Source organism: Eumetopias jubatus, unplaced genomic scaffold (genome assembly GCF_037043125.1).
Source record: "Eumetopias jubatus isolate StellerSeaLion01/CBP00866 unplaced genomic scaffold, mEumJub1_p1.0 scaffold_1, whole genome shotgun sequence".
Lineage (NCBI taxonomy): Eukaryota > Metazoa > Chordata > Mammalia > Carnivora > Otariidae > Eumetopias > Eumetopias jubatus.
In genome coordinates, this window is record NW_028274807.1 from 70,007,414 (window position 1) to 70,020,171 (window position 12,758).

The window sequence follows — 12,758 nt, forward strand, 5'->3', positions numbered from 1 at the left end:
CATAATTCTGATGAAAGTTCAAAAATCAGAAATGAAGAAATCATTTTCTGCCCTGATACTGCCTGTATTCAGAACGTATGGTATTAATTCTTTGTAGTCCAAAGTCAGCTATATTTTTCTCACTCTTACCTCCTTATAGTTGTAAATCTAAATCAGGACAAAAATACCCCGACGCATTAAGAAACAAAACAAAGGAGCAAAGGGAAAAAAGACAAACCAAGAAAGACTCTTAACTATAAAGAAATGGTTACCACAGGGGAGGCAGGTGGAGGGATGGGTGAAATAGGTGACGGGGATTAAGGAGGACACTTGCCATGAGTACTGGGTGATTAAAATAAAAAAAAATTAAAAATTATCCTGAAACTGTGTATACTGTGTGAATTATAAAGCTGACAGCAAAACAGGATATATTTATTTTACCAAGAAATTATCACTGGGCAATGCAGCCTACAAGTTTCTTTATACTTAAAAGTATTTTATGATGTTTGTAATTTAAATTGTGAAATTTATGCCTATTGGAAAAAAAATACATAACGTCTACTTAGGAACACTGGCCTCTTCTAAGACATCTATGTAATTTTAATACCGAAGTAATGAAGTCTCAATAATCATGGTAAGTAGATTTACTTACCATGCTACAAATGCTAAAGCATGGCTATTACCATTTCTTAGATGTCTGACAGCCAAACATTATTCCACTACTTTCTTTGGGTGTTCAGGTCACAGAAGCAGTTTATTATGAACTGAGAATTAAAAGACCTGAACTCAAAAAGTGACTCACATATAAGTCTTAAAAAGCTGAACCTCACTTAACTAAGATGTAGACAGAGAAGTTGAAATGGATGATCTTGAAAGGTTCATCTAGCTTGAAATTCTGCATCCTAAGTAAATTTATTTCTTTATTTTAAACTCTTCCTGGCTTACTTCCTGGTTGGAGCTTATGAATGAAATGGTCAAAAGGCAATTAGAATGAGTCTAGACTGATTTAACAATTTAATTGGTAGGTAGTTTTTCAAACCCTAAAAATTATAATCACTACAAAGTTCTTTGTAACATAGAACAATCTAAAAACCACAACTCAATCTTTATAGCTAAGAATAAATGTGAGACCTGTAACATTTTATTTGTTAAAAATGAACAGCTTCAGAATAGATCTAAATTTGTAACTTTTCCAAAAAACACCAAAAAGTACAGTGTAAAGCATCTCCTCATTAAATACAAACTTTCATTTTGTGATGCACTGCATCAATGTTTTGCATACACCTTGATGCAAAGGAAATTTTAAGTTGTATCCTGTTTAAAAACAAAATTTAAGAACTGAAAAGGATGACTACAACCACATTCCAAGAAAGGAAATTTTCCCCCAACAAAGCATATTCTTTTGTTTATATACAACATGTTAGCACTCAAGAATTTTAATTTAGTTATAACAAAGGCAAAATTTTATATTTAAAAAGAAAATGAAATTAGAGATGCACAAAGAGCAAAAGTTTAATATACCAAAGACACTTTGTTGTTTGATGCAATGTTAATGTCAATATTTGGGACAATTTTTAAGGTTTTCAAGAAAAATGACATTAATAATAGCTCTGTACAATATTTAAAATAAAAAAAATGAAAGCATCTTTATACCATATTTTCACAAACTGTTCAGACAGCAAATTTGTGCTCAGTTGTTTTTCCTTTGCTTTAAAATAAGCTACCAGTAATTCTAAACCAGTTTAAAATAAAATGGACTGTTAATGGATGAAATCTAAGCATCTGTACTTGCAAAAATGTTTTGCAATGAGTCCTTGGCCTAAGGAGACTAGAGTTTATTTTCAAATTGTGTGACTGGCTTCCAATAATCCCTTATCAGTAGACTTACTGGCAAAATACCAGATATTAAGGATTAGATTTAATTCTTTGGTATAAGCATGAAACTGTTATTGATACTTTTCCGTGGCTAGCATAAACCAAGTAACCCAAGGAGCATGAGAGAAAAAGAATGACGTCTACTAAACAATGCAAGGCAGGCAAAAGTGATAACTGAATGTTTTGTTTTGTTTTACAGGGAAAACCAACACCAATACACTCTAGGGAAACTAACACCTACTTAGAGGTTTTAACATTATAGCAAACCAAAAGGTTAAGCTTCAAAATGACTGAACCTGTAGCTGGAATATGCTGCTGCATTTTGGCATTATACTGTAACTTATACGATACAACCATCTGAGGACTTTCAGCACTAGCTTGGCACAACAGATTAATTCCTCCCACTCCTCCAGAGTGTAGGAGAAAAAAAAAAAACCCTCTCACCATAAATGCCTGAATTTTATACAAGAAAGGTGTAAAACAAGGTTACAATGTAACTTTATTACCATTTTGGATTTTTTTCTTTGTGACATATACAAATATGTTTTTGATTTTGAAACTGTATACTGTTTAATTAGCAAGCTTAAAAAGCTTATAAAATTTAACTTTTTGAATAAGAAGTCTAGGACTTTATGGCTATTGATTTTACCATCAAAATATCTAAGGGACTCAATCCATTTTAATAACTGTAATTCTTCTAAATATCATTTGAAGAATTCTTCACGGACACTAGATTCAAAACTACCTTAAATTCAAACAGTGTATCTATGTCCTGGGTTTTAAAGTTTTTCACCTCAGTTACCTGTCTTCAACCTGCTACTTCCTTTCCTGCTTTCTTCATTTTCTAAACACAGTTGTCAGGTTTTTACATTGGACCTTCTCTTCCAAGATAATTGTGTAAATACACATTTATTTATAGCCTTTAAACATCATTTTAAACAAAGACTAATGCCTAGAGTCACATTTCTTGTTAAAAGTTCGTTATTAAAGATTAACAACTCTGGAGGATTAACCTAATGTCATCTGAAAAAGTAACCCAAATTCCAGATATTCCCAAAAATCTTAAAACTCAAAACTGGAATTCTAGTGATTTTTTTTTTTTAGTATCTCTAATGAAGAAAAGTCAACTGCACTTATTACATCAACACTATTAAAGGATAGGTGACAACAACAAAGGGCCCTACTCATATCTCTGAAGACCAAGATTTACCATGGCAAAGTGTAAAAAATGGACAAAAGTGATGAGATCCTAAATAACACTATCATAAAAATAATCAATTTCTATCTTTCTGCTTCATGAGGAACCAAAGAAATCAAATAGAGAATTGTTCTGTCTGGGCCAACTATGAAATCTTAAGAACAGATAGGTATATTCCCTGTTATTCTTTCAGGGCATTATTTATACATGTTTAAAAAAAAAAAAACTTCAAAAATAAAAATAAGAGTTGTTTAGCCTTGTGAATATTTTGAAATAAAGTTTCTTGAATTTCTGTGAACTCTTCAAGCAATTCAACTTTTAAAACAGAGTCATCTCTCAAAAGTCCCTTTGACACGGATCTATCCCACGGTTACAAAACGGCTTCCTCCTTTGTTGAACGTGAGAGTGGCTCTTTGTTCCTTCAGGATCCCAAATCGCTCATTCAAAGTCATCCCTGTCTAGAGAAAACAAAACAAAAAAATTAACAACTTGACAAGTTAGCCATATTTACTTAAGAACAATAATGTGATCATAATGGTAATTCAAAGCAACAACATTTCCTAAATACTTATGCATACAAACTTATTTAACTTTAACAAAAACCATATGAAACAGGTGAATTTAGTGAAGTTTAGAGAAGTTAGTTAACTTGCCTACTTGCAGTTCCAGAATTTCAACCTGGTGATCTGACTCACAATCTCTATCTCCTAACCACTATAAATGCCTACATTATATACTACATAAAACACATTACTATAATGCCCACAAGTCATACATCCAGGAGTTTCTCTATCTGAATTATTTTCAGGCCCTATAAACACTACCACAAATTCTAGTGATGTCTCTGATAAACCTAAGATATATTTACACTTAGGAATATTTGAAACATATTTTCTTTTTTTTTTAAAGATTTTATTTATTTATCAGAGAGAGGGAGGAAGAGCACACGTGTGCATACAAGCAAGGGGTGCAGAAGGCAGAGGGAGAAGGCAGAGGCAGCAAGGAGCCTGATGTGGGACTAGATCCCAGGACCCTGAGATCATGACCTGAGCTGAAGACAGACGCTTAACCGACTGAGCCACCCAGGCATCCCCGAAACATATTTTCTTAAATTCCTATGAATTCTTGGATTTGTGAGTTCCTCACAGAAATTCAAATCAAATTCAAATCAACATCTGGTTTTTGATTAACAACAGAAAGCACAACCAAATTATAAGTCACCATTTCTGAAAGGAAAGTAACCATGACAAAATAAAATAAAAAGAAGTAAAACAAACTTGGTCAAACTTCTGTCCATACTCCATATTTTCAATTCCATACACTCTTACAACGGATACAAAAAAAAAAAAAAAATGCATTTGACAAAATCCAACATCCATTCATGATAAAAATTCTCAGTCAATTACGAATAAAGGGAACTCTCCCTCAACTTTAGATAAAGAGAATCTACTAAAATCCTACTGCTAACATCATACTCAATGGTGAAATATTTAATGCTTTCTCCTCACGCATGGGAACAAGGCAAGCATACCATGCTCTCACCACTTCTATTCAACACTGTACTGAAGGTTCTAGCCATTACAATAAAGAAGAAATAGAAAAGGTTTAAAGATTGGAAAGTAATTTGGAGGATGACATGATTGTTTACAAAGAAAATCCTAAGGAATCTACAAAATTGCCCAAGTAGTTTAGTGATTTTTAGCACGATCACAAGACACAAAGTTGATATAATATAAAAACTGTCAAAACCACAGTGAGATACACCATTTCACAAATACTTGGTATAAGTATGGCAGATAGTAACAAATGTAGATGAGGATGTGGAGAAATTTAGAACTCTCATACATGCTAGAAGGAATGTAAACAGTGCAGCCACTTAGGAAAACAAGTCTGGCAGTTCATAGATGATATGACCTACCAATTCCACTTGTAGGAAATGGAAACATCTACTCATACAAAAGACATGTACATGAATGTGTAGATGAGCATTATTCACAAAAGTCACAGAATGGAAACAACCCAAGTGTCTACCAACTGATGAATGAATAAATAAAATATGATATATCCATATGATGGAACATTACTCAGCAATAAAAAGACCATACACTATGGATGGAACTTGAAAATACTATGCTAAGTAAAAGAAGCCAGTCACAAAATATCACATATTGTATGATTCTGTTCATATGAAATGGCCAAAAAACAGGCTTGTCTATAGAAACAAAAGTAGGGACACCTGGGTGGCTCAGTCAGTTGAATGTCTGCTTTCAGCTCAGGTCATGATCCCATGGTCCTGGGATGGAGCCCCGCATTGGGCTCCTTGCTTAGCAGGGAGCCTGCTTCTCCCTCTGCCCCTCACCTCACTTGTGCCTGCTCTCTCTTTCTCTGACAAATAAATAGTAAAAATTAAATATAAAATCTTAAAAAAAAAAAACAAACAGAAAGTAGATCAATCTGGCTTCCCAGAGCTGAGGAGACTTAGGACACCCTATTTAATTCATTACACATTTTTTTTTAAATTAATTAAAATATTCTCAATGAATGGCCCACAGAAATTTAAAAAAAAATTTTTTTTTACCTGTTTTCCAACACTATTTATGTCAAATTGTAGGGGGACACCTTTAGGAACTTTCTTTACATCAGATTGCTCCCGTTTGGTCAAGAATGAGGGTACAGCAGTACGAGTTAACCGTGGTTTTTGAGTTCTATTAGAAAAAAAATTTAAATGAAATCAGACAAGCTTAATAATCAAAAGAAAAATAAATCATTTGGTACCTAAGACATCTTGAATTGTACACATATTCCAATGTATAGGGCTATTTTGTGTTCTCAAAAAAAAGTACAACACTCCCCCCCTTATCCATAGGGTATACATTCCTGGACTGCCCCCCAACCCCACCAGTAGATACCTGAAACTGCAGATAGCACTGAACCCCTAAACATACTGTATGTTTTTTCCTATACATACATACCCATGATGAAGTTTAATTTATAAATTAGGAATGGTGTGAGATTAACAATAACAAATAGTAAAACAGAATAACTGTGGCAATATACTGTAATAAAAGTTATGTGAATGTGGTCTCTCTCCCGTCCTCTCTCAAAATATGTTGTACTCACCATGTGAGATGATTAAAATGCCTACATGATGAGATGAAGTGAGGTGAATGATGTAGGAATTGTGCTGTAGTTGTTAGGCTACTACTACTGATCTTCTGACAATACGTCAGAAGGAGGACTATCTGTTCCCAGAGCATGGTTGTCTGGGTAACTGAAACCATGGAAAGTGAAATCACAGACAAGGGGGTACTACTGTACCTGGTTCTTGACTAATCTAGAGACTAAAATTTTATCACTCGTAGAATACCTCTTTAAGTAGGACTATACACTTTTCAACAATTTGGAATGATTGGGGACTCATCCTCTGTTTTCTTCATTAATTAAAATGGCTGAAGAGATCAAACACTACACAAACCTAGAAAGTTTACAATGCAATAAACATAATGGAATGGTTAACTAAATTAAGGTCATCCAGATGAAAGAACACACCAGAAAGCCTTTAAAAAGAAGGCAGATCTGTAGGTACTGAAAAGTAAAGACATCCAAAATATACTGGGGGGTGGAGGAGAAAGGAGCAAGGATATATATATATAGCATTCCCTCATTTATCATTATGCATAAAAAAATGTATATACTTTTTTTTAATAAAAACATAAAACTGTTAAAAGTGGCTACTTTAGGGCTATAGAACCAGGAATCAAAAGAGCTTTTACTTTAACTTTATGATACACTATTTCCATCTTGTACTACAAGTATTACTTTTATCTTTGTCTCAGTTTATCTTAACTTGACATCATGAATAGAAGTCCAATGCTTTTCTATTACCTATTTCGCTGAGAGGTTATAATTAAATAACTTATATTAAAGTTATTATTAACTAATAACTTAAATAAAAGACTTACACTGGACACTGCACTGCTCCAGGATTGTCAATAGAGACAGTCAAAATTCCTCCATTTGTCGTGGAAGTCCGCCATCTAGTTTCAAAAAACCAAAAACTTCATTAAAGTGGAAGTTTATAAAACCTCTAGTGTATTCCACAAAAAAACATACATTTTAAAGTAGCCATCACTTTTTCTTAGCATTTAAAAAATACTAAGACCCACAATAATATAACTAATCAGCATCTTGGGTATAGGAACTAGACACTTAAATTTATTAAGTATTTTTCAGTATAACAAATATATGTACATTAAATAATACAGAAAGGCTTCTAATGAAAAGTAACACTTCTCAGTTTTCTCCCCCACTTCCTGCTCCCCAGAAGCAGAACCTTCCTGCTCCCCAATGGCAGCAATTTTAACCTTTCCTATTTTTACCACTTGCTAGTTACCTCTAGTTCACTATACAAGATGTGTATGTAACAGTATTTTGCTACGATAAGGTTTTAGCTTATCACACTATCCTCTAGTTTCCTTACCTACCTCTGAACATTTTGATATCTATATATCACTATTTTACTTCAAATTATAACTCCAAATAATCTTAAATCTTTCGGTCTCTTTATTCTCTTTCTTTCAATCTCTCTCAACACCATCCCCTCCCAACTTTCTATGAAAGGATAGTAGTAACTCTATTCTTTCCTTTCACCTCTTCTCTCACTTTGTACCTCCCATTTTTTTATCAGCTCTACTTTTATATCCATGCTACTCAAAATCTGACATTTTCACCATATTGTTAACCAAAGAAAGTATCATGTGCTTTTTTCCCCCTGTAGGTTGATTCTCAAAAGTTCAAGACAAACAGCATTTATATTATTACAATTATATAAACATTCTTCATTGCAGAAGCAAATAGCTTATGGTTATTTCTTTCCTTATGGTTTCCAATGCCATGACTCCCATGCAAAAGAGTATTATCAACATCAAGTTCAAATCGTTTCTTTTCTTACACTCTGCTCAATTATAGCTGCCATCGCATCTGGACTAACATGATGTTTTACCCATTCTGTTTTCCAAAAAGTAGCCAGAGTTTTGAATAATTTAATCTCAAAACCTGATCATACTGATGGAATCAGAATTACGACTCACATGTTGGAAGTGCAATTCTAACAGACAATTTTTATGGGCTTAGGGGGGAAAAAAAGAATATGTGAAGAGGAAAAACATCCTATTATAAAATTAAAGGTTTACAAGTTTTCTAAATGCTCTACTGGATTTTCTTCTATTTATTCCCTGAATAGGTTCACTTATGTAAAAGCAGTTACAGAGAATAAAGATCTATTTCATTAAAATGGAATAGGCTATTATTATTTTTTTTTAAATAGAGTGATATATTTGTTCCTAAAAGTCGTAAGACGGACATGTGAAAATGCAAAAGGCTTCTGGGGAAAAAAAACAAAAAACAAAATGGATTTATCTATTCAGGCTCAAGGGTTAATATACTTTGGGTCCCATTTAATTCCTTCTGGACCAGAGCACATAGTAATCTGGGTTGCTAGTATTCTGGGAATTTTGAAATGACATCTTGAAAAACAAATTGAAACTTACTGACGAGTTCTCTTTGCTACTACATCGTCTAGCAGTTGTTCTGTGTTCAACTGGGCCTGAACCTGAAGGGAAAAAAAAAGCAGTAGATCCCATAGAAAGCAGAGGATTTGAATCCAAAAAGCGATCCTGCTCTGTAACTTTATAACCCAGTGTGGTGTATGTATGAATGCAAGAGAGGCATGTGCCTATTCTGGCAATACCTCTTTGTTGGGGTTCCTATAACAGAACAATTGGTGAAACCAATTTATACCTAAGTAGCATCTTAAACTCATAAGATGTTGCTACTGATGACAACAAGAGAAGAGAAAAAATAAACAACCAAAAGAACTAATCTAATGTCACAGTCTCCATACCCCAAACCCAACCCCTACCTCAACCATGGGCCATACCTATGACTGAGGATTACTACTAGAGGTAGGTGTTCAAGATCCTTTGAGTAAATAGAAACCACCACCAAGGGTTTTTTATACCTTTAGGCCTCTTCTGAAAAGAAAAGTTGCCTGACGAGTATCTTTCTGATGACTTAATTTATTTCCACTCCTGGTAAAATTGGCTGGAATGTTATTTCTGCAACAAAAACACACATACCGTGAATAGTCTCAGTCATTTAACAATTTTCAAACATCCTGAGAAAAAATAAGCAAAAACAGTTAAATTCATAGGCTGAACATTTGAGGTACACTACACATGGAGACTCTGAATTATTTTCTTATTTACACAAAGCTACTGAGATTCAATTTATAAGTATCTTTCTGTAGCATGCTACATAACAACCTAATTTTGAATATTCCAACATAGATTTCTTCTGAAGACATTAAAAACAACATTTTTAATGCTATTTCCTGAATTTATTGAAAAACATGTATGTACAGATTTATTTACAGGATTAGTAAAAAGAAAATCACACCTAGGCACATCATAGTCAAATTGCTGAAACCCAAAAGTAAACAGAAAATCTTGAAAAATAACATCTACGGTTTTCTCTTCCATTCTCACTCAGAAACCTTTATATATTAATATAAATCACAAAGAAACTTAGTCTTCCCACTGCTTGTTCTTTTACACAGAGAAATGTACTCTCAATTATATTTGGCTTGACTTTCACCAGTTCCCTTCCAATTTCTATATGAAGTCGGTAAAATATGAGAAAACAAATTTTTCGTATTTATCTAGGTATTTATTTTTTATAAACAAACACTTAACAGATTGCCTAATCTTACCTCCAATCTTAGACTCAAATTTTCCTAGCTAGCCCAATTAACATGGGTCATTAATGCCTCATGTAATGGATAAGTTCTTGTTTGAGAAGTTCCCATTTTCCAAAAGGTACTATACCAAATGATTCCCAAAAGAGAAGATAGTTAAGTAAAACTGTAATTCCAACCATTCCACTTATACAAAAAACTTCATTTCAGAGTTCCTTTTTATTTTTGAATTATCTTCTATAAGAGATGAATAAATGGTATTTGAAACTAAAATAATATAGACACTTAGCAGTTTATCAACTTCCTTTCTGCCCATTTTATCCTTACAGAGAACAGAATGCTGTAACAATAGGTCATAATTTTTAAGTTTCTGTTATGCTTTCAATTTAACATAAAAATAATCTCAGCTATGGAGCGCCTGGCTGGCTGAATAAAGCATGTAACTTTTTTTTAAAGACTTTATTTATTCATTTAAGAAAGAGAGAGAGAGAGCGTGCATGAGAGGAGAGAGGGTCAGAAGCAGAAGCAGACTCCCCGCTGAGGGACTTGACTCAATCCTGGGACTTCGGGATTATGACCTGAGCCGAAGGCAGTCACTTAACCAACTGAGCCACCCAGGCGCCCAAGAACTCTTGATCTTGGGGTTGTGATTCAGAGTCCCACGTTACTTTAAAAAAAAAATTCAGCTTAAGAAACATTCATGCAGAATTCTTTATAGTCTGCTTTTTCCACAAATACACTGTTCTATTAAGAGTAATTGAGACAGGGGCGCCTGGATGGCTCAGTCATTAAGCGTCTGCCTTCAGCTCAGGTCATGATCCCGGGATCCTGGGATCGAGCCCCACCTCAGGCTCTTTGCTCAGTGGGAAGCCTGCTTCTCCCTCTCCCACTCCCCCTGCTTGTGTTCCCTCTCTCACTGTGTCTCTGTCAAATAAATAAATAAAATCTTAAAAAAAAAAGTAATTGAGACTAACAATTTTAGTTTTCAGAATTCCCAATTTTGAGTAATTCCTGCACAAGTGTTTTTACCTAAAAAATCACATTTGTAATTTTATTCTGTATGTAAACAGAAATAATGAAGCAGAGTGATGCTTTTTTTTTTTAAAAAGTTTACAATTTATTAAATTCATCAGTAATACTGGGTCTAAGAAATAAGAAAGCCGTTACTGAATGCTTCCATGCTGGATGTTCAGATAGACATCCCAAATATCGGTCTTGAAAATGACCACTACAAATATATTCATTTGATCACTTAGTGCAAGAAGTGTATTATTCAGGATAACACAGTATTGTCATATTTGAGTACTTACTTTCTATTTAACTGGTTAGGTCTCTTGAGAACTGCAACTGCTTTTCTCTGTACTTCATTTTGTCTCAGAAGGTTGGCCTTCCTTTTTAATGCTGGAAAATACCGTTCTATATTCTTTCAGAAGGCAAAAAACTATGTTAATCAGACTGCTTTTTGCTATACACCCTACCACAATTAACATTTCTGAAGCAGAATGGACAGAGACTGCTTAGATGCGCACATTAGACAGAGAAGCTAAAATGACTCTAATAACATCTCCAGTCTAAGCGACTGAAAAGACAGCAACCACATCATACTTTTTTTTTAAGATTTTATTTATTTATTTGACAGAGAGAGACACAGCGAGAGAGGGAACACAAGCAGGGGGTAGTGGGAGAGGGAGAAGCAGGCTTCCCGCTGAAGAGGGAGCCCAAAGCGGGGTTAATCCCAGGACACTGGGATAAGGACCTGAGCCAGAGGCAGACGCTTAAATGACTGACCCACCCAGGCGCCCCAACCACATCATACTTAAAATACTTCCAGCAAAAGGAGAATTCAAATAGAAAAATGAATTTTTTCTATTTTGGACATGATCAGTTTAAGGTACTCTGGGGGATGCACAGATTATAGGGAAACATGGTCCTGGAGCTCAAGAGAAGAATCAGGGAGCCAGAAATGTAAATTAGGGGATCACTTATATAAACATGATTTTTGATTACAAAGTGAAGGGATAAGAGGGCCAAGTTCCAAAACAAATGTGTAAGAAAAAGGAGAGGTTATGACAGTAAAGTAGTCTGAGTAGGGAGTTAACAGAGAAAAAAAGGAATCAAGAAAATAAGCAAATGAAATGTACACTTTCTCCCTCACATATATAAATTCAATCCAGCATTAAAGCCTAATTCAGATTTCCATATTTTCCATGAAGCTTCTTCAGAAGTTCTTGGCAATATAAGCCATATCTTAAACTTAATCCAGATTACTTTATATTTCTAAGCATATGAGAGGTATTTCATAAACATCAATTGACTAAAAAACACAAAAATTATTTCATTTTCACGAACATTCGGAAAAGAAGTAAATGTAAAAACAGGGATAAAGAATAGCAAGAGTATAAGGGAAATGCTATGACATTAGACTAATAACCTATTCCAAGCTTTGTATTCTGTCTTTAATAATAACACCTAAGTATCATTTTATGGGTAAATATAAGTTCCCTTTAGGCTGTTGTCACATTTTTTTCCTTCAACATACTTGCCTTATTATAACCATACAGTTATTTGTATGATAACTTATTTAATGTTTATCTCAGTTCTCCATGAGGGATTTTCTACTGAGTTACTGCAGAATTCCTTACATCTAGCACATAGTCAGTACTCAATCACATTAGTTAAATGATGAAAACACAGACTAGGAAAGCAATCCATTAATACTTGCTGAACGTATTCCATGGATCTAAGATTTGTATATACGTATAAATGTGTTTTTTAAAAGTGTAAAGATAAGTTTTTCTTTCACAATAATTTTGATATAAAAAATTATTTGAGTGGAAAAACTTTAAGGTATTTAAATTTTATGTTAATTTTACTAAGGCATTATTTACAAACAATAAAATTTTAGGTTTACAATTTGATGAATTTGAATAACAACATATAATCATATAACCA

The 12,758-nt window shown here is 33.8% G+C and overlaps 1 protein-coding gene across 1 annotated transcript in view; it reads right to left on the reverse strand.

Moving 5' to 3' along the window:
- Positions 1-1,098: 1,098 nt before the first annotated feature.
- Positions 1,099-12,758, reverse strand: part of FYTTD1 (forty-two-three domain containing 1) — a 29,031-nt gene continuing 17,371 nt past the window's right edge. Inside the window, exons 4-9 of the mRNA XM_028101158.2 lie at positions 11,117-11,229; positions 9,072-9,168; positions 8,602-8,663; positions 7,015-7,089; positions 5,631-5,757; positions 1,099-3,510 (exon numbers count right to left, since the gene is read on the reverse strand). Coding sequence (XP_027956959.1) covers positions 3,412-3,510; positions 5,631-5,757; positions 7,015-7,089; positions 8,602-8,663; positions 9,072-9,168; positions 11,117-11,229 — 573 coding nt within the window. The 3' untranslated portion in view covers positions 1,099-3,411. The remainder of the gene's footprint in view (positions 3,511-5,630; positions 5,758-7,014; positions 7,090-8,601; positions 8,664-9,071; positions 9,169-11,116; positions 11,230-12,758) is intronic.